Genomic DNA, 26,080 nt, shown 5'->3' with positions numbered 1-26,080 from the left:
TTAGTATAATACAATTGAAACGTTTCTTGAATAGCCGAAGTCTTAATTCTTTATTATATGTATATATGTAAGTCGTAGTTGAACAAACTATGGTTACCGAATTATCATACCGCAAAATATCGAAACCGAACTTAAAAATACCGAACCATACCGAATTAATTTGGTATGGTAATGGTATAGTATTTTTAAATACCGAAAATTGAAATTACCGAACTGAAATTTCAAATACCGTAGCATGCTCATCCTTACCAGAGTCTGCTTATTGTTAAAAAAAAGTTCATGTATAGTATTTAAAGCATGTCCAAATAGAGATAAAGACTTGTTGGTGACAGAGTGAGAACACCACCAAAAACATATCACGAGATGTTACACGACAAATTCCACCCCCTACCCCCTTTCGTCCATTTGATCTATGAACACCACCTCATCTCTTCTTACCCCAGAAAGGCTTCAGTTTCGATACACATAGTATATATTTTAGTTTATCACCAACCATTTCTCTCTATAAATCAGAGCCTTTTAAGTAAAAACAATAGCTTTTCTCATAATTCAGTGCTTTCTTTCGTTCTCTTTCTTCTTAATTCAATGGCTTCTTCTCTGCAGTCATTGAAGTTCTCTCTAAAGTTTCTTGCATTTTGCATCATAGCCTTCAGCAGTGTTATTTCTCCAATTTCAATTCACGCCCTTAACATTGGCATTCAAACTAATGCTGGCATCTCCTTGGTAAATCCTTCTTAATTTCTATCTCCCTCATCAATATTTTTTGTAATCATGTGGTAATTGGTATATTCAGAATTTAGCGACTCAACTAATTCAGATTCGCAACACATAAATTCAGTACCCGTAGAGCCAGAGATTCATTAAGGGGATTCAATTTTTATAAAAATAGACTATATCAACCTTATGTCTCATGTCAAGGAGATTCAACCCTTGTTTTTATCATGCATTTTATTATTTTTGGCTTGTAATATTACATATATAATAAGTAAATTTTTTGCGCAAGGGGTATTATATGATTGAACCTTCTTGTTTCAATGTGGCTTTGTCTTGGGTGGAGCTAGAGCTTCATCTATTTGGCTCAAACCATGTATATTTGTGTTTAAAAAGTTACTTAATATATATGTATAAATAATTTATGAAAAAAGAAATAAGTTGTATTTTCTAGAATTCAGAACTCATAACTTCAAAATTTTAGCTTCGCATCTGCATACAGTTCATTAGAGTGGCGTGCTTTATATATATTTTTCCAGTTTGAACTCAAGAATTCTAATTGATGGCTGGGAAGGAATGTCATCGATTATCCCACTACCCATTTCATGTTAATTATTCACAAACCTTTACCTAACTTTCTTTATTTTTTTTTCTTTTTCTTTTTAACTCAATTTTTTAGGAAAAAGAATGCAGTAGAACATGTGAATCAAAGTTCTGTGCAGGTACATTCATTTCCATATTTAAAACTTCTACTTTTGGCCATAAATTAATTGTATAAATTCTATATTTTTAAGACCAAAAAAAAAATTGAATTTCTTGAGATTCTTTGAATAATGGCAGTTCCTCCATTCTTAAGATATGGGAAATACTGTGGAATTCTGTACAGTGGATGCCCAGGGGAACAACCATGTGATGGACTTGATGCTTGCTGTATGAAGCATGATCATTGTATACAACGTAAAAACAGTAAGTTTACTTTAAATTGTCCACATTCACAAGAGTGTAAATCCTTTTTACCCTATTAGTTTAGTTTAATTATGAGATAGTAAGCTCTTACACCATTTTTAGGTTACTAATTAATTAATGCTATCATAAAACTAAAACTTATAATTACCTTGATACTCTCTATGTCCCAATTTAGGAGTCACGTTTTTTGCTTTTCGAGAGTCAAACAAGAAAATATTTGTCAACAATTTATTTGTATGCTCTTTAAATCTTTTAAATCTGTTAATTATTGCGACTTATAGTATTTTTCTATTTAGTTTCTAAATATGTAAACTTTTCAAAAAAAAAAAAAAAAAACTTAAAGAATGTATGTTCGAATTCACGGTGGGCCTAACTCACACACCAAAAGCTAGCTCAAAGGGAGGAAGATTGCCCAAGCTTTATAAGGACCAATGTAGTACATTTCTCTTCACCCCCTCTCACGCCCAGATCCGAACATTCTTTTTATCCGGAGTCTTCTGTCCGCTGTGGAGCATGCACATTTATGGACAGGAGCCATTTTCAGCTCCCCATCAGTCCGGGATCGGTCAATTGATCCGGGGGCATTTTGACCCCCTTTTTTTCGGGGGCCCACATTGGATCGGGCCTGGACCTGGCTCTGATCCCATGTCAAATTGGGCATTGGGCCTAACTCACACTCCAAAAGCTAGCTCAAAGGGAGGAAGATTGCCCAAGCCTTATAAAGAGGCCAGAAATCTCATCCCTCACCAATGTGGTACATTTCTCTTCGCAAAGGAATCTGCACAAGCATGTTCACGTTTTCCTTAACATGGAGTTCGATTTTAAATCCAGGAGGATGTAGGTCCCATATGGATAAGACAATATGGGATTAAAGGTTAATATAGTCTCTAATTCACGCCGTTTCAAGTGTAACCCTCTAATAATTTTAAGTTGGATATAATGATTATAAAGATTTTTATATATTATTAATTCGTTTCGACTTGTTATAGCAGGTTATTTATCTTTTCAGGTTACTAATTAATAAGATACTTTATTAGATAAAGTTACATGCAATTGTTTTTGAAGTGACTTGGGGATATAAATAAATATTTTCTTGCATCCGTCAATATATAGAAGTTAAATTCTACTCTATTTTTTAGGTCCAGATGTATTCCACTTCACTAATTGTCCAATTCGTAAAAAGGAACAAACTAAATGAGTCACGAGTTCACAAGTCAGAATTAGTAACAAGGAAGTTTTAATGAGGAAATTGCTTGCAAAGACACCTAGCTAGAGAAAATAAGATATAATTGAATTATGGGAGGTGGTTGCAGTCTATAATGTGTGACACATCAAAGTAGGTGAGCTTGAATTATCAGACAGAAATTATAGAGAAGCTCTGATTGGTCAAAATGCACTGAAATTATTTCGATGCTACATTACTTCAATTATTAAAACTTGTTTGATTTCCACAAAAAGTGTTTAAAAATAATTTTCAGTGATGGTTGGTTGGCAGAAGCTATTCTACTTGAATTACTCTTGGGTCAAATTATTTCTATTTTCCTACCTAAAACTATCACTATTTATGTATTAAAGCACACCTAGTTGATCGTTCAGGTAGAAAAATGGAACAACTGATAGTTGGTCTAATCAGCTTAGAGGTGTGTTTTTAATACATAGATAGTGATATAGGTAGAAAAAAAGAATAACTGATAGTTGAGGTGTGAAACTCTCAAAAACATTATAGTTCAGGTGCTTTTTTGGCCAGTAACTCTATACCAAAAAGGGCTTTTTCACTTTGGCCCGTTGGCCGAAATTAATACACAAAATATATACAGTTGCAGTTATTATTTTTTAGAACGGCACGAAAAGGTAATTATCGCAAAAATACTATACATACATAAAATAAGATAAGGGAAAACTACGTATATATACATGTTAAAGAGAAATATTTACGAAACGTAACGATAGTTTTCCTTATTTACAAAACATAACGATATATTACAAAACATGACGGATTTTCATATATTTTTCGTTTTTTTATTTTTTTTCCAGAAAATATATATATTTTTTATAAAAAAAATATTTTTTTTTTAAAAAAAAATTTATTTTTAAAAAAAATAATTTTTATATATATTTTTTTAAATATTAATTTTTTTTTTTTTTGCTCAATGGCTTAAAAAATTACCTCATATTTCTGTGTATGAAAGTTGTATGAAATGTGTATGTGTGAGCAAAATTTTTAATATAATTTTCATATACAAAATTTTGAGCGAAAAAACTTTAAGCCTTGAATATTGTATGAAAATTGTTACAATGTTGTTGTAGTTGTATTAATTTTACGTAAATCTAACATGAACTTTATACATGAAAATGTGAGCGAAATTTTAAGACATGAGCAAGATACAAATTTCATATTGTTTTCATACACACAATTTTGAGCGGATTTTTTAAGCCTTGGGCGAAATATACACATTTCATACATTTTTCATACACTAAATTTTGAGCAAACTTTTTAAGTCTTGAGCGAGATATACACATTTCATACAACTTTCATACATAAGTTTTTGAGCAAAAAAAAAATATTAATTTTTAAAAAAAATAAAAATAAATTAAAAAAAAATATTTTTTTTAAAAATGATTTTTAAAAAATAAAAAATAATTTAAAAATAATTTTTTTTTTTAAATATAAAGCATGTTTTGTATAGGATTTGTAATGTTATGTTTTGTAAATATAAAACTATCGTCACGTTTCGTAAATATTTCTCCTTAAGATGTATATATATGTCAAAGACCCATAAGATAATACGTATTCATTATGAACTCACTGATTCTAAATCCCGAACTCATTCTTCTTAGCTGCTTTTGATCTTTTTGATTATTTTCCCCTTATATTTTGTTAATTTTGATGTGACAGATAATTATCTAAATCTAGAATGCAACGAGAACTTCCTGGACTGTGTGGCAAAGTTCACAAAATCAGGAGCTCCATCATTCAAAGGGAATACATGTTCAGTTAATGCTGTTGTTAGGGTTATCACTGATGTTATTGATGCTGCTGTTGCCGCTGGAAAATTTTTCAAGAAACCCTAGCTAGTATTTTTAAAAGCATTTTTCCTATATATTCGTAAGAAAAATGGGAAAAAGAGAGAAACAAAAAAGAAAAGTTAGTAATATCTTGTTTGTTCTTTTCTGAGTCATTTTGGTTTGTTATTAATTTATTTGTTTTCACATTTTGAAGAAAACTGTTCTTACCACTGTCTTTTTTTTTTTTTTTTTTTTTTTAAACTAACAACACAATACAATATAATAGGTAACAACCTTCCAAACAAGCAGTTAAACATTGTGAACAGAATAACATGAAAAAAAAGGTCTTTGCCAACTACCAAGCAGAACAGAAAAAACAATTCTATGTCTGCACTGAACACTAAATCATAGGCCTAAAGTATCCTGAATTAAATAAAAACGGACAACAGAAAGACACCACTAAGAACGATCAACAAATCTAATCCAGATGACTAAGACGCAGTCCTGAGATCAAAAGGGAGATGTTGGCCACCAGTTTTGGGTAATTTGTAATACTTGTAACGCACTACAGCTTGGTGCTAGTACTTCTGGCGAACCGGAGGGCTTGAATATGCTAGGGCGGATACAGCTTTCGACTTTATCTGTTCGTAAATTGTACACGACAACACGACACGCACCTGCACGACAACATATAAGATCCTCATTGTTTGGGTGGAAAGCTAGTACATAAAAAACATTTGTGTCATCAGAACGTTGTGGTAGTGTGAACGTAGGGATTCTCTGGTGCACCAATGCCCATTTCTCCATAGTGTAATCCTCCTCAAGCTCCCATACACGTATACAACGGGATGAACTTGGTAGCAGAGTTACTTGAGCAAAGCGTAGATGACCTCGACACACTCCCAATTTACAAGACAGCTGAAAATGATATGGAGGAATATCACGAGCCACAAGTGGTAATTCAATAATGTGTAGAATTTGGTCATCATTTGTGGTGAATGGATCAAATGCCAGAACAAAGTCATCAGCTGGAGGGCTACTATATAACATCCGTCCACAAGCAATTAGTGAATTCTTGGTATCATCTCTAAAGTCCTCCAAAGTGCGGGGAGGTGTAACAACAAATTGGGTCTTCCGTTCTCGGACGAAAAAATCTCGCCTTTAATCTTCCTACCGTTACAAGGAAAATATCGTAACACCCGATACTCGTATCGATCATTAATCACCAAACCGATACATCCACCGGTATACAGGGAAGGGGGAAGAATAAAGGATTGCCTAGCAAGAGAATTACAGAAGCTGTAATTATTTCTTCTTCCAGCAGAAGAGCATAAAATTAAGTCACCATAGGATGCTTCTAAGCATAATAATTTATCTTTGAGGAGAAAACCCAAATCCACGTGGCTGCTTGATATACCAAGCTTCGGTTTAGGACACTCAACATAATCTACACTTATATAATTATTTTTCCGACCAAGTAATAACACAAGAGTAAAGGGGAGAATAGTTTTAACCTCCTTATCTCGATGGTAAAAGGTGGAGGTGGTAACGAAGTAATCCGAGGAGATTAGAGAGAACCAACGTTTGCAAACCAATTTGCATCGAATTGCTTCTTTGCTATTTGGTAGTCTTATGAGTATTTCAGTAAGGAGTGCATCCGTCAGATTGTTGAAAATCGATAGGTATCCCTTCACCAATTTTCTCCTCTTTGGATCTGGCATTGAATTGGGATGACACTCCCTGCCCACCGGCGTTCTTACCATTGTCAATCTGGCTGACCTTGTAATTTCTCTGGGGACCAAATGTTTAGTTGTATCGTATATATGAAGGCGAGTTACACATTTAGCCGGTCGGTAAAAAATAATTATATTTATTAGTCAAATATATGAAAAAAAACATGCATTGTTATTCATAAGATATGTATATTTTATGTATACTAGTTTAGCGTACGCGCTTTGCGCGTGATCAAAGAGTGTACCTTATTTGACAACCAACACTACAGAAAAAAATTAGATTTAGCTATGAACTTCATCGCTAATAAAAAGATATATTATTGCAATTACAACTTCTTGTTGTACAAATTCAACATAGACTGAATTGAATTACCAGGCATCGTTTAGATTTTCTGAGACGTGAGCTTTCAGTGATGACCTCTTCTTCCTTGAGTTGCAGCCAACAAAATATAATAAAGCATTAATATCACCTAAATACTAAATCAAAAAAAAAAAAAAACTGTCATCGTATTAGTGTTAGAGTTGGACTCCATGACTATACCAAACCTAAACGACTAATATAACAATACACAAAATATACGGACCAGCCCTATTTAAAAAAAATTGATTTATTAATAACTAAAAGTTTATTAATTCAAAAGTTCAACAGGTTATAGTTTTATGGCAGTTTTTCTTTTGACAAATAAGGCAGGGCTTTTGTTATTAAGGTATTTTTTCTTTTGCTAAAAATAAGGCAGGTTTGTATTAGGAACTAATGGTAAAAGAGAAATGTTACAGACATGGTTGAACTAAAAAAATAATTTATATAAGGTAAGATCTCAATTGATTTGAATAACCAAAATTTAATCGATTTCAAAGTTCTAAATATTATAGAAATAATGAAATAACTATTTTGTCTAGTGCAAAATTAATTTATTAAATAGTAAATAAGATATTTGTATACACCTTAAAAATACATGAGAACAACGTCCTTTGCCACCTCGAGTTGATGGTTAATGCTGATCGGCATAACTCTTTTTCCTAAGATCGGGTAACCAACATATCATCTTTAATATTCATGATAATCTAACTTATTTTGACCATAAGCGGTCAATCAAATTTCAAGCATATATATATATATATATATATATATCAATGATTGACTCGGGAAGAAAAAATACAGAATAATAAAAAAAATTGCTAATCAAATACATCGTGAGTCAAAACAACAACTTGCTAAGGAATTTTGTACTTTGATATCTAATAATACAAAACTAAAAACAGTTATACTGACAAGAAAAACACAGGTAGTTAGTTTATGTTCTTAGTTCGTCATATTCAGTTCGTCATATTCAGAGTTAAACACAATATAGAAAGTAGTTATTAGTTTATTAAATAGTAAATTTGGTTAATCACAGTATTATTGTAGTTTCGAATGATGCATGACTTATAAGGGCAGAGTAAACTACTTCGAGAAAGGAAGAAAAAAGTTCAACTCATTACCACGATCTGTGTAGATCAAACCAAAAGCCTTTTAGTAGACAATTTCGCAATATATAGAAGTGCTGTATTTTATGATGTGTCTTGATTTCTCGAACTTTGGCATCTAAAACATTCTCATCAAATTTATGAGATAGATTTGCTATCCTGCGTAAGAAAGATAAGATGAAAAGTAAGTGAATTGAGAATTAAGTTTCCCAAGCATAGTCATGAATTATATAAAAAGCAGTAACATCAAGAAAATCATAGAGGAAGCCAATTAATTCCAGCAATTGAAATTAAATATATAAAATTCAAATAATATAAATTGTAAATCGGGTAAGGTATTTTTATAAAGAAAAGTAGAGGCATTTAATATGAATTGACTCTTTAGACGACACAACGTTTGCGTGATAAAATTACTCGACTGCTATGTCACCCAATATATTCACCATAAGAGTAGTCTTTGAGTAGAAGTCTTAACCTATTCAATTTGAATAGGAATGAATTTTGTCTCTCGGTTATTTACCATAATTTGGTACAATTTTAGTAGAAATCAAAGGTCAAATAAAGAAAAAATATAATAATTATTTTTTTGTTGATTTTCCAGTACATTTAATGTATGAATCGTGTCTTTGAGCAGAAGTCGTCCTAAAAAGAAAGCCAAAAAATTAGGCACAAAATTTTTAGGTTGCAGTGAAATTTTCTTAAAAAAAAAAAAAAGAGAACACGGACTCTTAAAAGGAAAAAAAGAACGATTCCTATAAGGTTTGTACTTGCAAATGACTTTGATTTAATAACCAAAATTTGGTTGGTTTTGAAGTCCTAAGACTTGGGGGAATAATTAAATTTTTATTTACAAATAAATATTAACAAAATAGTAAATGACAATTTTATCTATTACGGAGTCTTTTAATGAAGGGCAAAAAGTTCAATCAACATTTCTAAGGCCCTTCGTGCTTTTAATATGGTATAGATTACACATTAATATCAAAAAAATTATCAGCGAGTATTTTAATGGGCGGATACACAACGTAAAAATCCCTAATAATAATGCTTCATCTGCCGTAGAAACATGGTCTCCCTAATTAGGATCTCTTTCTGTTTTTATTTTTATTTTTTCAAATAAACCAAAAAGGCTGATTTTTGTAAGAGTATTAGAAACAAATGGTGAAACAGGGCAAGAAACCTAGACTTAACTGAGTTTTTTTAGATAGAGAAAACAATCATTCGCTTAACACCATAGTTCAAAATATCTAAAACCTATATAAACCGACAAACCCCACCAAACCGAATCAAACCGAGAAAAAAAATGCGACTAGTGGTTTGATTTAACTTGGTTTGGTGTTAAAAAAAAAAAAAAAAAAAAAAAAAAAAAAAAAAAAAAAAACGACCATAATTGGCTTGGTTTGATTTTCGCTGAAAAAAGTCAAACCGAATCAAACCAACCCGACATTACATGTATTCAATTTTTAAAATATTTTATACATAAAAATATTTATTTGTAATGTAGTTTATAAATATTTCTTTAATTTTTTCGTAGTTTTTTTTATCTATTATCATATTATTTAAGGTTGAACTTAGAATTTTGAATGTCAATAAGTTTTATATCCTATGAATGTTAGTAACTAATATAAAGTCCAAACCAAAACCAACTCAACACGGGCAATTCACAGAATTGCCCTTCTTTTGGGGTGGTCTTTAAATTTTGCCCCTCATATTTGTAATCTTTAAATTTTGCCCTTCGGTTAAAACTCATGGGTTCCAGGTTCGAACTCCCACTCAGTCAAAAATTTCAAAAAAATTTGCAAGGTAGAATTTGAATTTCGCTATGCCCCCACCGGCAGAATTTTAGTTATGTTTAACCAAAAGTCTGCAGATGGGAGCAGACTTTGCCTTGAGACATTTTTTTTTTTTTTTTTTTTTTACTTTTCAAGGTAAACTTTTAGTTATGCCTTAACTAAAAGTGTGTCTCATAAGACATAACTAAAAATATGCCCCATAAGGCGGCACTTTTCCGTAAGGAATAACTAAAGTTATGCCGGACCCAGCATAACTATAAGTTCCGCCTTACAAGGCAAAGTTTATGCGTTAAGGAAAAGTTCCGCCTTAGGGGCATACTTTTATTTATGTCTTAACTAAAAGTCTGCCCCATAAGGCATAACTAAAAATATGCCCCATAAAGCAAAACTTTTCCTTAAGGCATAACTAAAAATTTGCCTTATAAGACAAAATCTATGTCTTAAAGAAAAGATATGTCTTATGAAGCATGCTTTTAATTATGTCTTAACTAAAAATCTGTCCCATAAGGCATAACTAGAAAAAGACTTTTAATTAAGGCTTAACTAAAAGTCTGCCCATAAGAATGTCGGACCCAGCATACACTTGTTAAGGAATAACGAAAGTTATGCCGACCCGCACACTTACGCCAAGTACGCATTTAAAGGCATGAGTATGCGGTCCGGCATAACTTTGGTTATTCCTTAACAAGTGTATGCCGAATCTGGCATACACGCAACCCAAACATTGCCTTACAATATTTTTTTTTTAATTTATGCTTGAGCAGGTGTTCGAACCCAGAACCTCATGATTTCTGCGCGAAGCTCACGATTGCAATGCAAAGGGCAAAAATTAAAGACCAACAATATGGGGGGCAAAATTTAAAGACCACAAATATGAGGGGCAAAATTTAAAGACCACCCCAAAATAAGGGCAATCCGCGCAAAAAAATGACTCAATACTAATACTAACAAAAGAAATTCAACTTACCACTAGAAATGACAATAATGTTGAATGTCTATTATTTAATTATGCATAATTGGTTTAGAGAGTGAAAATACATAACTTAAGTTTTTTCTTGTCATGCAATTAATACTTATTAGCCGTAATTATTTTAGCATGACTTAGTATTTTTAGATTATGGTCATTTTCTTTATGACTTATTAATTAGCAATATTTATTTTAACCGATTTTATTGTCTTTTGTTGAATATTTTAATACAATCACTCTTCTCACATTTTGTGTTAATATAGTTGCATCTTACTACGACTAAAGAAATATTTAAAGTAAAAGTTATATGTTTTGTATCAAGACTAATCCCAAAAAAAACCCGGAAAACCAGGTTTGGTGTATAAATTTAAAAATCCAATGCAATTGATTTAGTTTGGTGTTTAAAATTTCCGAACCAACCCGATCCATGTACACCCCTACTGTTCGCTAATGTGGTGAAAAAAGAAAAACTTTACTTTCAGCTTGAATAATCATCGACTGACAATGTGAACTATTCCTTCCTGAAAGCAGCAAAATATTTCAATGTGCAGCACAAACCATCTAGGAACTCCAGATGATTTTAAGCAGTCTTCAAATCATGCTTTTTTTGAAACCAAACGCTCACCAAAAAAGAGTCCAATATAATCTGAAGCAAACGATACTTTGTGTCAGCAAACTGGAGCTTCAAACTCAAAAAGCTGAAGAAATCAAGAATAACCTGGTTCAAATGTGCCGCTATGCATGGAAGAACCAGTAAACCAGATTCACCAAGAGCACCACCAAGCTGTTCCACTACTGCTACCATTACAGGCAGAGTTTTCTTGTAACAAAATGAAGGAAATTAGGGCGCTTCGATTAATGGAAAAAAAAAAAAGAACATGGAATCAGGTTTCTCATTCTGCATCAACATTTCTAGACTCATGCACTTTGAAATAGCACTAGATGAGCAGAAAGATAAGATTTAGTTTACCTGGCTCGCAACAAGTAAAAGAGCACTAGTATTTTGCTTCTTTGAAAAAGATGATTCACTACCCCCTGAAATAGCGGAGAGTAATGGTATTGCCAGAGCATTAAAAGCCAAGAGGATGAGATGCAGAAGCCTGCAACAAAATCTTATCAGTCAGTGATTAGGCAAAGTTAGGTTACAAAAATGACATGTTATTCCATCAATTTATGTTGACTAAGGTAATTAGGCAAAGTTAGCATATGAAAATGACACCAATTATCGTGACAGTTGGAGGTGAAAGAATAAAAACAGACAGATTACTTAAATTAGACTAGTATTTCCGCATTAACTAATTGTATTAGCACACATGCTAACAAAGCTCTAGAAAGATCACTGCCAAAGATGTAAAAGAATCTCCGTGGTTCTTCAAAAGGTGCTACATGAATAAATGCAACTAAAGATACTTGAGCAAAGAAAACAATCCCAGATATTAAAAGTCATGTTACGGTGCAACTTGTTACATAAAAAGTTAACCTAACATATACCTTGTACGCCAGAATTCACTGTGCATTGATAACATCAATCCACAATGCCACAAAAATGAATCAAATTAAACACCATTAATGAAGACAGGAGAAGGGAGAGGTGGAAGCATACACTCCTAACACAACAGCCAGAAGAAATACTGCTGGCTTAACCAATAAAAGCAGCGACCTCGATCTGCTCACTTGTATAAAAGGGGCCTGAATACAAAAAAAACTAGACATCAGGCGATGCTTTCATATTTTTTTAACAAAACGAAACAAAAACTGAAGGCGAAGTATGATGGCAATACAAAATTTTGTCCAGATAAACATTCTGGCATTCAGTTTAAAGAAATACTTCCTGGACTTCAGCAGCTAACGTGAATTAAGTGCGTGAGGGGTACATTAACAGCTCATACCATGAAATCAAACACAAACCTGTTTTCATATTTCATAACCAAAAATAATGGAGCTAAAACAACAAAGGTATGAGAACCACGGTGGTCATTTCAGAAAAAAATCTGAATACTAAAGCTGCTTAATGGCAAAGAATGGAAAAAGATCTCGAGACTTGTATCATGCAAGCATATGGGATAGGGATCATGGTATAAAGTGTACTCCCTCCTTTACCTAATCCACTTTCCTTTTAGAGCAGTGTATGTACTCATTTTCCCGTAACTGGAAACTTCTCAGCTCCATAAAATTAGATTATCAAAAATAACTCCTACATATTACTTTTGGCTTGATCTTACTTTTGTCAGCTTTAATTCTCACCAGTACTTTCCAAATGAAAGATTGATAACCTTGAACATTTCTTGCAACTACATGACCTCTTTGGCAGTATTTTGCCATCATGAACTGAGACCATACGTTATTTTCCACTTGATCTTACTTATTAGTTGAAAAAATACTCAGTTTAACACACTTCCTATCTCTAGTATAATAAACGTTTAACTGTTTTTACCTAATCTCCATGTTCATATAGTTCACATGATTGGTAGAGAGAGTATGCATTTATAGATGGTAGCTCTCTGATGCTCCTAAAATGAGATAGGATCAGTAATTAGGATTTAAACATCACCGCGGAAAAATTCTCAAACGTAGCAAAGCTCTGTGATAACAACCTTTGACTGGAACACTTAATTGTATTATGGGATTCACAAACATGTTATTCAATAAAGATGCACAAAGTTTTTGTTTATCTAGTCTAATGAGAGTCAACAATCAAAAAAGCCTTGCACTTATAATACCAACAAATCAAGAGACATGTGATGCAAGTTTATTACTGGATGCAATATATTTGCTGTTTGTTATTAGAGCATATTAGCCTTCAGGTCTCCCTTTCTTTGTGCATCTTATGGTCCTTGTTGGGATGGGAGAGGGATGGACAGTGAGGCAGTTGTTGTTTCAATATTAGATTACAATATAGTAAATTGGAATCCGGATCTTACTAAACTTAGGAGGAGAGCACTCATCATTGATAAAAGCTTACGATTTCCATCAGAAAACTCAGCCACGCCTGCAATAGAAATTATTAGAAGAGTAGTACTATATTTTTTTTTTTTGGGAATGAAATTAGTAATTATTAGTTATATATTAGGCATTTTGATGTAAGAAACGACCCCTTGTATTGCGTATTTGTGTTCAAGAATATGTTTTGAGCAAACTGTTATTCTAATTATGACTTGTTTGGATGGTTTAGGATGAGACTTGAGGGATTTAGACAAATTTCAACAACAAGAACATACCCAGTATAATCCCACCAGGTGGGGGCTGGGGACGGTAGAGTGTACGCAGACCTTATCCCTACCTTGTGAAGGTACGGAGGCTGTTTCAGATAGACCCTCAGTTCAGACAAATTTAAAACTTAGAACAGGTGTAGGATTGTTTCTGATGTATCTGGTGCAATACTGCAATCGCTGGAGAGAATCCGACGTTGAGAAAGAAGGTTGACCCGGCAGGCATGTTGACCTGGGGGTCACGATCGAGGAGTTTGGGCGCGATAACAACATACCTGCCTCATGTTAAATTTCATGATTGCGGTGGGAGTTCCGCAATCACTGAAATCCCTGGGTATTTAAAGGGCAGAGACGAACTTCAGAATCAATTTTGATACTTTTGAGAGGTCTATTTCACGAGATTTAAGGGGTTTTCAGCTAAGAGCCAGGGTTCTAAGCTAGTAATTGAGCTTTCTTCATGATTATATACTAGTTTGTTTATCCAAATTATGAGATTTGAAGTGGAAATTCACGGAATTGACCCCTACCCCCCGTTCCAAATTAGAAAACTAAAAAATTAATGTTTTTTTGGGACTTTTGATTGGAAAACTAATCACATATTTGGATTCACTAGATTAGGGGTAATCTGAGAACATAGGGTCCGCAGATTTGACCTCGTTGACCAATGGTTGACTTATAGGGTTGACTTGACTTTACCAAGGTTTATTTTCAAGAAATGAGTCAATGGGATTCTCTAACCCCATTTAAACAATTGTATAGATCAGAATCGTCTGGAGGAGATTGGATGGGGTAAAACAGTTTCGGAGCACTTAGCTTATCTCGAGGTAAGTACAGATTTTGACCTCTAAGAGTTTTCATGCTATTAGCTTGATGTACACATTACGTATGTGTATATGAGTGCAGATCACTTACCCTTGAAACATTCTCGTAAAACCTGTAAAGCAAGGGGAAAAAAGGAGAAGAAAAGGCATTAACCAGTCGTTAGGAACTTCAAAGGTACAAGAAGAAAAAGAAACATCCTGATGTTATCTATTAAAGGAAGACCGTCCACATGAAATGTTTTAGGCTAGATACTCCAGATATATCTTGGTGTAAAATAGTTTCAACAAAATGTTTAACTCAAAAAGAAAAACATTCGATAGAATGAATGAGATAGAACCTTTTTAATTATCTCTGCCCTTTCACGATTTTGTTTAGATTTGAGAACTGAATTACACCAAATATGAAGGATGGCTTCAATTCAAGCAAGTTATATGCATTTTTCAAGACCAATTAATAGTTTTAGGACCATGAATAGAAGCTTGAAGAGAACCAGACGACTGTTAGCAATCCTTATGAATCTTCTGCTTTACAAAAGAAAGATGCCATGAAGAAAATCAAATATCACAATCTAAGAGGTAAGCATATGCCAGTCCCCTTGATCTCCCTTTTAACTAGCACGAAACACCAAACCAAGGAAAAGATATTACTCTATCTTTCTTCCTTCTTAGAGAGAACTACATTCTCTCCAGAATAAGAAATTGTTTGGCGAAACTGCTAATAGGAAGTTGAAAACGATTGGAATTGGTCCGTTTGTCACCTACACATTGGATTACTGCAGCAGGTCTCCAGTATTTGGAGATAAACTGCATAAATATTTGGAGAACTGTTAAGTAATCTTAAAAATATTTCTCATCTTTCTAAAGCTTAATTAGATATAGTATCTCCCTAAACTTCTCGAACAAACCACCTTGATTAACCAGACGTCTATCATCTCGTCATATTGGATTGTCCATAGGTAAATGTAGAAGTGAAGAAAACATTCAAACAATGAATATGAGATTATCTAGAAAAGATTTTAAAGTAGCCGAATGATTAAAAATAAAAAAGGAAACCCAGGGAACACGGGGCAACTCCAAAGGTAAGCAATAGTCTAGAACTTGTCCAACAAGATACAAACTGAATTATAAGTAAACTAAGATATGACCCCTCCCCCCGTCCCTCAACCACCACCCATATAATGATCATACATGCTCAGAGCATGATGACTATTGAGTATCGTTCATGCCAACTGAAAATCAATTATAATAGAAATTCCTAAGGCAATAAAATCAATGTGACACTGACGAGAGTAAAGAAACTACAAAATCATAGCGGCTATACCAGACAGTGTATTGCTTAACCTTTAAAGATGATGGTTGCAGTACAGATTGTCTATTAAGAACTTGTGGAATCAAAAAACGAACTTCAAATTTTTCAACAGGGTATGAATGGTGTGATTTCAGTAAATACCTTCCCTATGATAAGAGGAACTAGAAGTGTGAGAACAAGGCTTCTGAACAACTGCTCAGCTGGGACAGACACACCAACCCCGGCAGCTATGAGCTTGGAGATCGTAAAAGGTACCTAGAACAACATTGGGTATTAAAAGAATAGTTCAAAGTACTGAAAGTAGTGAGACAAAAATTGTCCAAGCATAAATATGGAATGAAGTGGAATTCATCTTATGCCTAACAAATGGCAGGTGGGTATATCAATCTTTGTGTTTCAACAGTCACCATCAATTGCTACTGTAAATAAAAATAAATAAGCAAATACCAAATCTTGATTGCCATGTTGGTTTCAAATCAGCTGCTTTAATTCAAAAGGTAAAGGATGTTTCAATATGGTATTAACACAACAAATTATTTGCCTTGCACAAGAAGGTGTACATCGACTACTTTCAAGAAACAGATATAACAAGACAGATTTTATGAAAAGGGAAGAATACCTAATACCAACTGACATCTGAATGTTCCCGAATATACTTATAATACCTAATACCAACTGACATCTGAATGTTCCCGAATATACTTATTCCAATTTTGTGATTCTGGGAAAAACTGGAAGAAATAAGATCTCTTGCCCTCTTACAATTTGAATAGAAGAAAATGGCCTTTTCAGATCTCTTATGTGTTTTTTCCAGATCTCTTATGTGTAAAAAATGAAAATCTCTTGTAAAAGGGTCATAAAACTAAAAAGGTTTGTAAAGGACCAAAAAACCATTTCTCCCGAAAAACAGTTCAATGAGTGATAACAAACAAGAAGATAACTGGATCAACGATTAGAATGCACCCAAATACTACAGATTTCCTTACAAAAGAATCTCTAATTTTAAAATGGAAAAGAAGACATGAACTAGTAGGAACTCTGCATTAGCTTAAGTAACTCAGCATATATACCACGAAAGATGAAGTCTTGAAGCTTTAACAAAGATCATATTCCTTGATATAAATACAACTATTCAAACATTTCATGGAAAAATAGTCAAAAACTTCCATCATAGTTACATGAATAAGAATTGGACAGAAAAAACATGCTATAACATAAGACAACCGACTTTATGTACAGATAAAAAGTGAAGAAGATAATAATAATTGACATGAAACTTAATAGCCTGGAAGAGATTTGCAGTAGCTCAGGAAACTTACAATCACAATTCCTAGAAGGTTTGATATTAAAGTCGTCGCCAGAGCAAGAGCAGAGTTTCCTCCAGCTAACTGTGTTTAAGTGAAACCTGCAGTCAAACTCAACGACCAACTATTTTCCTGGTTTGGTTCTGCATAGGCAATAGCATGCATAATATAGGACATTCAACTTACCCGAGTTAGTGCCACTGCACTAGATAGTGTTGTGGGCATACAGCTAAATATGGCCAACCCTGAGGAACCAGAAATTATAATCATAATCAACAGATTCCTAGTGACTACTGAACTTTTGTAATAAGCACATAAAAGAACTAAGTTTCGAGAACATCATCTCCCTCCTACCATGCTGACGAACATTAGCCCCTCTCTCACTCTCACTCTCTCCCCCACACAACCCCCCACCCCACCCCACCCCACCCCCCACCCCCAAAAAAAAAACCCCCAAACCCTCCCGCTCCCCCTGTCTACGTGTGTGTGCGATGGCTTGCAAAACCACTCATTCCATGCCAGAATGCCAATATACACAGACACTTTAAAGTGAACAATGAAGTCACTACAGCAACTAAACCTTGTTGTAGTTTAATGACAATCATCTTGGTTATCACAGTGAAGGAGCATCAATGAATAATAATCACTTATCATAATCGTCTTCCTTATTTCATCCCAGCTTCCGCATGTTCAGAATGTTATGCCATGCCTACAACACGGATAGGTTGACTGTCTTTAGCTTCTAACCTGTCACAAATTCTTGAGGTTGAAGCTTTAGCAGCAAAATAATCTTGGAAAAAAGAGGAGTGAAGAACAAAATAGAAACCTGCATCAATAAGAATAAGCTAGAAATAGTTAAATATGAAAGTGTCAACAGAAAATGATCCAGAAACAAAATTAAGATAAAGTATCCCTGAGTATAATACCAAAAGAGCAAAAGCAAATTGGTATAGATCCATCCAGATGATGGTCATTCACTGAAAATGTAAAGGCCCTTAAATTTCTAATATTAATTTGGATAAATTACGTGCCTAATGACGAGATTAAATCATTTAAAAAATGTGTATGGACATACATGAGGGTAGTGAAGCCATTGGGATATGATAACATAAGTATGGTATGAATTGAAAGTGGTTTAAAGTTCCACCAAGGTAACCAAAAAGTTGTCAGATACAGTATTCCATACAAGTTATTCTCTTAACTTTTGTTCCAACAACTATGGATGGTTATCTACTCACTGGGTCAGTAGACTCACCCACCCACCTTATGTTTGTTTTGGCTAATTCGATGTTAGTTCTCCAGATGAGTTAGTAGCTGCCCTTGTGTTTCCGGATTTTGGTGAGCCCCACTTATCCATTGGCTAGAGTCTACTATTTTCGGTTATCCAGACTTTTTCAATGTTATCAGTTATTAGAGATCTGGAATCATGCTCCATCAACTCGGTACTGGGTGCATTTCAAATTTGAATTAGATTTAGTTGTAAATTTTGATTTTATGATAAAGAATTTTTTGGTCACTTACTAGTACTTGTTATATTCAAGGTAATGATGATAGCTGTTTAAGATATAGAGTTTGCCTAGTGGAATATCCTTCTAGGTGTCAATGTGACCCCTTCAGATTTGTGTCTTGACAGTTTCAATTTGGCATAGTGAAGAATTTTGAAGTACAAACCAATATCCAAAACAGTTGTGAAAGCAGTTCAAGTTCCATTATCATTATGTTCGGCCATAAAAGCACAAAAACAAGACACAAAGATGAAGAGGAGAACCTACAAAAATTATAATGGCAGAGAAGAGTTGGAATTCATACAAGACCAAAAAGCCCAACAGGCCAAGCTTCAGCAGCAGCACCTACTTCATCACTACGCAATGTGAGCCCTGTATCATAAGAAGGTATATAACCACTGGGCACCAAAATTGACAAAGAGAAAAGCCAGAAATCTACCTGAGACTATAAATATGCCAAAGGTACTAATTTTGGACAGGTAATATCTATCAGCAAGACAACCAAGTGCAGGATTAGCAAACCCTAATGCTACTCCACCAATTAAAGCTGCAACAATGATTGAGAAAGCATGAGTCTTGGTATCAGTAAGCATAAAATAATTCAAAAGTTTAGAGGATATAATGTAATAACATCCACATCCGAAATAACGTTCTGTAATATTTCAAGAAGACCTTCATGTCAACACACTTTAGTGTAATCAGGTATCACTCGTGGTAATCAACAACCCTGGTGCCCATATACTCTAAGGGGTCGTTTGGTGTGAAGGATAAGCAAAAATAGTCCCGGGATAAAATTTTAGTGCCTCCTTATCCCATGTTTGGTTGGAATAAAAATCCGGGATAACTAATCCCAGGATTAGTTATCCCGGGATTGTAGCCTTATTTTATCCCACCTTGAGGGTGGAATAACTAATCCCGGGATAAGTTGTTTCCCAACCAAACGAGCACTAAGATTGTCCACACTTAAGGATCCATGGTCATTTTGGCTGGCATAAATCGATGCCTTTGACAGCCATTTCAAGTTTCATTCTTTTTCAAAATGGAAAAAACTTTTGAGAGCTATGTAGACATTGTCACCAAAATGATAACACCATTAGTGGAGTTAAGAACTACAAGAACATTAAATCCCTATTGTACATATACTGTTCCAATGTCACATAAAGTCCAACATAATCTGTGCACGAACACTTTCTACATCACCTCATTGGGCATATGCCTTCAATAGAGACAAATGAGTTATGTTCAATCTCTTTGAAAAGATAGATGAGCCAAATAGAGATGGACAAAGCAACAAAACAGACATTTAAATTCTTATCACAATCAGAAAGTTTTGTGCTGTTGATCTGGAGCTGCACAAGCTGTTTATGGATGCAGAGTATTCTGTTTCATCTTGATGCCTCAAGATACCCATAGGAAATGTTAGATGAGAGATTCTGCTTCATCTAATCCGCTGTATACAGGTTAGAAGCATCCTATTTTTTTTAATATTTTTTTTTTGGTATTTGCTCTATTATAGTATATTAGCTACAGCGCAAACTTTCATCCATTGAGAATTTGAGTTCAATTTTACCTTGATTGAAGCATAACGTACTTCATTCCTGTAGAAACAAAAATTAAAGGGAACAAAAAAAAGAGCAAAGAAAGAAGAAAAAACAGATTCTTCTTTCTATTCCAAATACCCAATACCCATTCAGTTAGTCTTACTTCTGTTAAGCATAGCTATTAAGCGGTGCAAATCTAGGTTACTTGTGAAAACCAACAGCTATTATATCCAAAATCTATATCACATGGCTTCATTTGTTTTGATGTGCACTTGTCCAAAGAGTGTGACATGGTTATGGATACTTTGTTCACGTTCTTCTGAATACACCAATAATCACTCCCCAAAAAACAAAAAAGAAGAACGCTCAGCATTTATTCATACTGAATACTCATACAAATTCGTGTAGGATATGTACCTATAAACAAGTCTATGTTCCTGTTCACATATGCACTACACTATTACTAACCTCCTTCGGCATTTTATTTGATTACTAATCTGACTTGCAACTTCCTCTATGTGAGCTTTGCCAAGCATAGCCGGTCCCGAACCCAAACAAAAGGATGATTGTGTTAGGTGGACGGCAAAGATAGTCAAACTATTGCCAATCCTTTTGAATATAGTGATGGACCTGAATAGAGTGAATTAAATAAAAGATTTATACGGTCGATCCTAACTAAATTGGGATTGAAGAATAGTTGACTGGAAGATATTAATCTGTCTTCCATAGACAAACTACAATCAAGCAAACTTGATGACAGAGGTTTCCTTCTGTTTCTTTACCTTTTCTCTTTTTGACAAACCAAGAAAAACGTGTTATAATCAGGCAAAACTTGCGGAATCTCTGATAGTGCTGAAAATATAGAGAAAACTGATAGAAGACACCAGGAAACTAAGGCACATCATGCACGGAGACTGCACGCTGAAGTCTAGTGGATCTCCTGATAAAACCTCCTCCTCAGTTAGAACGTAGCATATTGGGAAAGCTTGTGAGCCATTGAATTGCAAAAGGTCAAACTTCTTCATACTTACGAGATATTATCCCTAACCTAAGACTAGGCACTTGTCAAGTTGACAAAAATATAAACATTTCAAAAAGAAGATTTCCAGACTGAAAGATAAATACAAATGAAAAATCCTTTGATACATCATCCAACTTAATTGTCGGTCTACAGAGAAGAACCAAATCATAAAAATGTACCTCATTCTCATAAATGTATCGTCTTAAGCACAACCTTGAATCGTTATCACAGAAGGAAAAAAAAAAAAAAACACAACCCTATGATTCCCTAACTGGACAATAAGCTTGAAATATTTTCCGTTCACAGATCTGGGTTAAGAAATTGCCAGAAATTATTCAAAAAGTACATAATGTTCCAATGCATGTTCATCTAAGTTCATGTAAGAAACTGAAGGAAAACAAAAAAAAATTAGCAAAATTAGTGCACTTAAGCGACCATCACAATATGTTCTTTATTGCAGGCCAAAATTTACAAAATCTACTGCCAAAACTAAGCAATTTAGGTAGATAATGTTCCAAAAGTTCCCATTCAATCCAAGCCACACATAATCTTCTAGCTTGAAAAACAATATATCAATCTGCAATCCAGTCCACAATATCTAAATTCTCTGAAGGAAGGTTGGATAACTGACCTAAAGGCAGAAAATTGTTGGATACAAAACTCGAAATTGGTTTTACCCAATTAGAGGTCTTTGCAGTAGCCCGTGGAAGATGGTCTCCACTACCATTTCCCTGAAAAATACCATAAATCTTATCAGCAAACAGCCAAAAAAAAACTTCAAATACTCCCTCCATTCAAAATTAACCGTCTAAAGTTGATTTCTGCAGTTTTGACCGTCAAATTAATTTTTAAATATACACATTTAAAAATTGGGGTCAACTGTATGAATTTTTACTGACCGTGTTACTACATTTAAACTCATCTCATGTCAATATTATAGAAATACAAATAAAAAATAATAGAAGTTCTCTATATTTTCTAAACTATAAATCTCTGAAAGGCTCAAACACTCGTAAAAAGCATAGGAGTTGCGGTGAAACAGTAACAAGTCTAAAATATATTTTCAACTAATAGGTATCAACTATAGAAATCTTTTTCATTCATTGTGTCCTATCTTTCGCTAAATTTGCATGGATCCCCAAAGATTGTAGGTACTTCAAAGATACAACTAACACCTTTACTCACCATGGTTTTACACCTATGAACCGGTGCATCTGGAGGTCGACACAAGACATGACCAAACCATCTCTCTCATTTTATCCTCAACGTGTGCTACTTAGACCTTCTCGCAAATGTAATCATTTTTAATTTTTATCTAATCTTGTATGGGCGCACATTCATTTTAGCATCCGCATATCTGCAACACTAATCTTGTGAATATGTTGAACTTTGGCAGCCCAACAATCACTCCCACATAGCATAATTAGATGACAATACTTTTATCCCAATTTGATTGGTGCCATTATCATTTTCTCAAGTTTGAGAATCTAGGCCAAATATTACTTGTAAAATAGGTAAATCAAACAACTAAAAGTTGACTACTAAAATCAAAACTAAAGCACGTAAACAAGTATAGTTAGGAAAGCTGAATAACCCACATTGAAGGAGAAAACATATGCTCACTCCGTTTCAATTTGTTTGTCTGGCTTTGACTTGGCACCGAGTTTAAGATGTTGGGTGTGCGAACAAAGTACCACATTGGTAGCTGGAAAGAAAAAGAAGTTACTTATAAGGAGTTGGATACTCTTAATGATGTGAGGCCTTTTCGGAAAAACCGTGCGGGCTTGGCCCCAAGCGGACAATATCACATCATGTTAAGTATCTTTGGACCGTTTAGCTCAACAAGCGGTATCGAGCCCAATGGTTTGCGGGACGAGTATGAAGATGGTGGAGTGTGGCGTGGGGCTGGCTCGATGCCTTTGCCCGTCTACGGGCCGGTTTACGACCTTTGCCGTAGCTTTGAAGACGCGCGGCCTTTGGGCTTCGGTGGCCAGTAAATACTTTGACGATGTTGGTGGCGCGGTTGAACATGTTGAATCTACGATCCATGGAATGATAATGAGCCGTATGGAACTTAGTTCGAGGGGAAATTGTTGGGTGTGCGAACAAAGTACCACGTTAGTGTTGGAAAGAAAAGAAGCTACTTATAAGGAGTTTGATACTCTTAATGATGTGAGGCCTTTTGGGGAAAACCGTGCGGGCTTGGCCCAAAATGGACAATATCACATCATGTTAAGAGTATCTTTGGACCGTTTTAGCTCAACATAAGAAAGTAAAAGTAAAGATAAGTAGAATGTACCAAAATGTCGTTTAATCTTATAGTCTTATAAGCGCCACGTGAAAAGTTGAAATTAAAGAATTGTTAAAAAATGAAAAGAGATATTATTTTAAACGAATTAAAAAGACAAACAAATTGAAGAGTACAAACTACTCTCTCGGTTCTAATTTACTAGCACCTTTCGGATTTCGAGATTTAAACAAGCTTTTCTTTCACCTTTTTCATATGTCTTTTTAAATATTTTGAATTTTCAATTATTATGACTTTATAATACTTTTATGTTGTTTCTAACTAAGTAAAACTTATTTTTAAAAACTAAAGGTTCCATATTCAAATTCATAGTAAAAATAAAACAGTTTGACTCTCGAAATTCTGAACTGTCTCACATAAATTGTGACAGAGGTAGTAATAATTAAGGAAAGCAAAATAGACCTTGTTAGAATGTTGTTGTGAAGTGGCTCTAACAGATAAACTGAGTTTCGAAACAAGACGCCACCTGTTGCTAATTTTCGAAGAGCAAAATGGGAAGTGGTTCGTACGCCCGCAGCGGGACAGTGAATTTGCGTTGGTTGGAGGGTTGAGGAATAGAATTTGGAGTGTCCCAATCCCCGCCATTTTGCTGTGAGTCAACTCAAACGCTACACTCAACTGATGATTGGGAGTATGGTCAGGTCAAATGGTTACCGATGGTGTTTGGCTAAATTGTTCACTCTTAACTGCCTTATACTCCTCCGTCCCAATTTGTTTGAAATTTTGGTATTCAAACTAACTCGGAAGAATTAACTGAAGGTGTCGTTTAAGTTTGGAAATTACTAGAGGTGACTTGTAGGGTCCACATTAAGTCAAAACCCAATTAAATTTGGGATTAAGAAAATTGGGGTTGAAAATATATTTTGCCAAACTTGTTAATCTTTTATAAAATACAAAGACCCCAAACCATTTAATCTAACCCCCATTTATTTCAAACTCAACATCGGTCCGTATCAAACCACCTAACTTCATTCAAAACACGCGATCATCTGTTCGCTCCTTCAAACTTTCAAGTTCAAACCCACGAACGATCTCAACCGCTAAATGTGCTTCTTCAAACCGTCATCAACCTCTTCAAAGCCGACTCAACAACGAACTGCTGCTCTCCATTTCTCTCAGGTAAAATCGCTCAATATTTTCTTCTTTTAAAGTTAGGGTTTTGAAATCAAAATGAGAAAATGATGATTTTGGTCAGAGAAGAAGAAGAATAACATGGGTTTGTCTGCAATGTTATTTATTTTGTTGTTCAGTCCTTGAGAAACCCTTATGTGCTGTATTTGTTCGAGTTGTTGGGGTTTGTGTGTTTGTAAATAGTGTATGTGGTTGTGAAATTCTGGTTTTTGGTGTTGTTGTGTGTTCTTTCTCCTTAGGAGTTCGAAAAAGGGCTTGTTGGGCTTATAAAACCCGTATTTGTTCCACTTGTTGGTGTTTCTGTGTTGTTAAATAGTGTATGTGGTTGTGAAATTATGGTTTTTGGTACTGTTTGTGTTCTTGTTCTCCTTGGGGTTTTGAAAAAAGGGGTTGAATTTTTTTTGGATTTTGTCCAACAGCTGAGTAAGTTGTTGCAGCAACTGCAGCACTTGTTTGACAGTTGAGGTTGGTTTATTTTGTTTAACTTGTGATGGTTGTGTGTTTGTATTGAAACAAATGTTTTTTCTGGTTCAAAAGTTAGGGTTTTGAAATAAAAGTACGAAAATGATTAATTTTGGTTAAAGAAGAAGAGGAAGAACATGGGCAGGGTGTGTCTATGCACTGCTGTGTATTTTGTTCAATTTTTTACTGTTGTGTGTTTGTAATGCACTGAGATTGCACCCTGACAGTGAAATAGATGTTGTTGTCTTGTTGTTGTCCTTGTAAGGCTTAGGAAAAAGGGCCTTGCCCTTTTTTTTTTTTTTTTTTTTTTTTTTACCCAACAGCTGAGTAATCTGTTGCAACAGATTTCTAATCTATTGGTAAAAACCCAAACAGTTGCTGAGGTTGTTGCAGCAAGTGAATATGTTATTGCAACAGATTTAAAATCTGTTGAAAATTGTTAAAACAGTTGCTTGTTAAAGAATCGTTCGATGGTTTCCAACGTTGAGGAACAACCAATCATATGTTCAGCAACTTTTGCCGGTTGTTGATGGTATCCGTCCAAATAATCAATATAATCTTTGGAACAACAAGGCTGTCATATTTTCCAACGGATGTTAATCCAACAACTTATTAAGTTTTTGAACGTATGATGGAGTTGTTCCAATATATTACACAATTTGTTGCAACATATGCTTCACCAAGAGTTATAAAAATTCATTATTTGTTTACTTTAAATGGTGCACAAATCAATTGAAAGTGTTTTTGCTTATATCCCGTGTGCGGATAAAATGTCTTCACGAAAAAGAAAGGGAGAAATCATCTACGATTAGTAAAAGATATAAGG

General features: G+C 34.3%; 2 protein-coding genes and 2 long non-coding RNA genes across 6 annotated transcripts; 1 reads left to right on the top strand and 3 right to left on the bottom strand.

Moving 5' to 3' along the window:
* Positions 1–370: 370 nt before the first annotated feature.
* LOC132040348 (phospholipase A2-alpha) lies at positions 371–4,901 on the top strand. Its single transcript, XM_059430981.1, has 4 exons — positions 371–723; positions 1,391–1,433; positions 1,552–1,677; positions 4,574–4,901. Exons 1-4 carry the CDS (start codon positions 586–588, stop codon positions 4,747–4,749), a joined length of 483 nt encoding a protein of 160 aa, XP_059286964.1. The 5' UTR covers positions 371–585; the 3' UTR covers positions 4,750–4,901.
* Positions 4,902–4,958: 57 nt separating this feature from the next.
* Positions 4,959–6,579, bottom strand: LOC132040349 (uncharacterized). Its single transcript, XR_009410677.1, has 2 exons — positions 6,198–6,579; positions 4,959–5,360 (listed from the first exon to the last, which is right to left on the bottom strand). It is a non-coding gene; the product is annotated as an uncharacterized LOC132040349 (long non-coding RNA).
* A 4,426-nt stretch (positions 6,580–11,005) lies between these two features.
* On the bottom strand, positions 11,006–24,386 carry LOC132038960 (probable sodium/metabolite cotransporter BASS4, chloroplastic). 3 transcript variants are annotated; one of them, XR_009410326.1, is made up of 14 exons: positions 24,064–24,386; positions 21,985–22,084; positions 19,231–19,338; positions 19,096–19,163; positions 18,034–18,112; positions 17,473–17,531; positions 17,302–17,370; positions 16,124–16,237; positions 14,765–14,786; positions 13,565–13,632; positions 12,247–12,332; positions 11,614–11,743; positions 11,362–11,492; positions 11,006–11,289 (listed from the first exon to the last, which is right to left on the bottom strand). XR_009410326.1 is itself a non-coding variant. In XM_059429467.1 (14 exons), exons 1-14 carry the CDS (start codon positions 24,244–24,246, stop codon positions 11,224–11,226), a joined length of 1,254 nt encoding a protein of 417 aa, XP_059285450.1. In that variant the 5' UTR covers positions 24,247–24,382; the 3' UTR covers positions 11,006–11,223. The 3 variants fall into 3 exon arrangements, 2 of the variants coding, with proteins under 2 accessions (XP_059285450.1, XP_059285451.1); XM_059429467.1 differs by having other exon boundaries at positions 11,362–11,463; positions 24,064–24,382; XM_059429468.1 differs by lacking the exons at positions 13,565–13,632; positions 14,765–14,786 and having other exon boundaries at positions 11,362–11,463; positions 24,064–24,384.
* On the bottom strand, positions 19,652–21,975 carry LOC132038961 (uncharacterized). The gene is made up of 2 exons (XR_009410327.1): positions 21,115–21,975; positions 19,652–20,962 (listed from the first exon to the last, which is right to left on the bottom strand). It is a non-coding gene; the product is annotated as an uncharacterized LOC132038961 (long non-coding RNA).
* Positions 24,387–26,080: the final 1,694 nt, after the last annotated feature.

Source organism: Lycium ferocissimum, chromosome 12 (assembly GCF_029784015.1).
Source record: "Lycium ferocissimum isolate CSIRO_LF1 chromosome 12, AGI_CSIRO_Lferr_CH_V1, whole genome shotgun sequence".
NCBI lineage: Eukaryota > Viridiplantae > Streptophyta > Magnoliopsida > Solanales > Solanaceae > Lycium > Lycium ferocissimum.
This window is presented reverse-complemented; position numbering and strand designations above follow the sequence as displayed.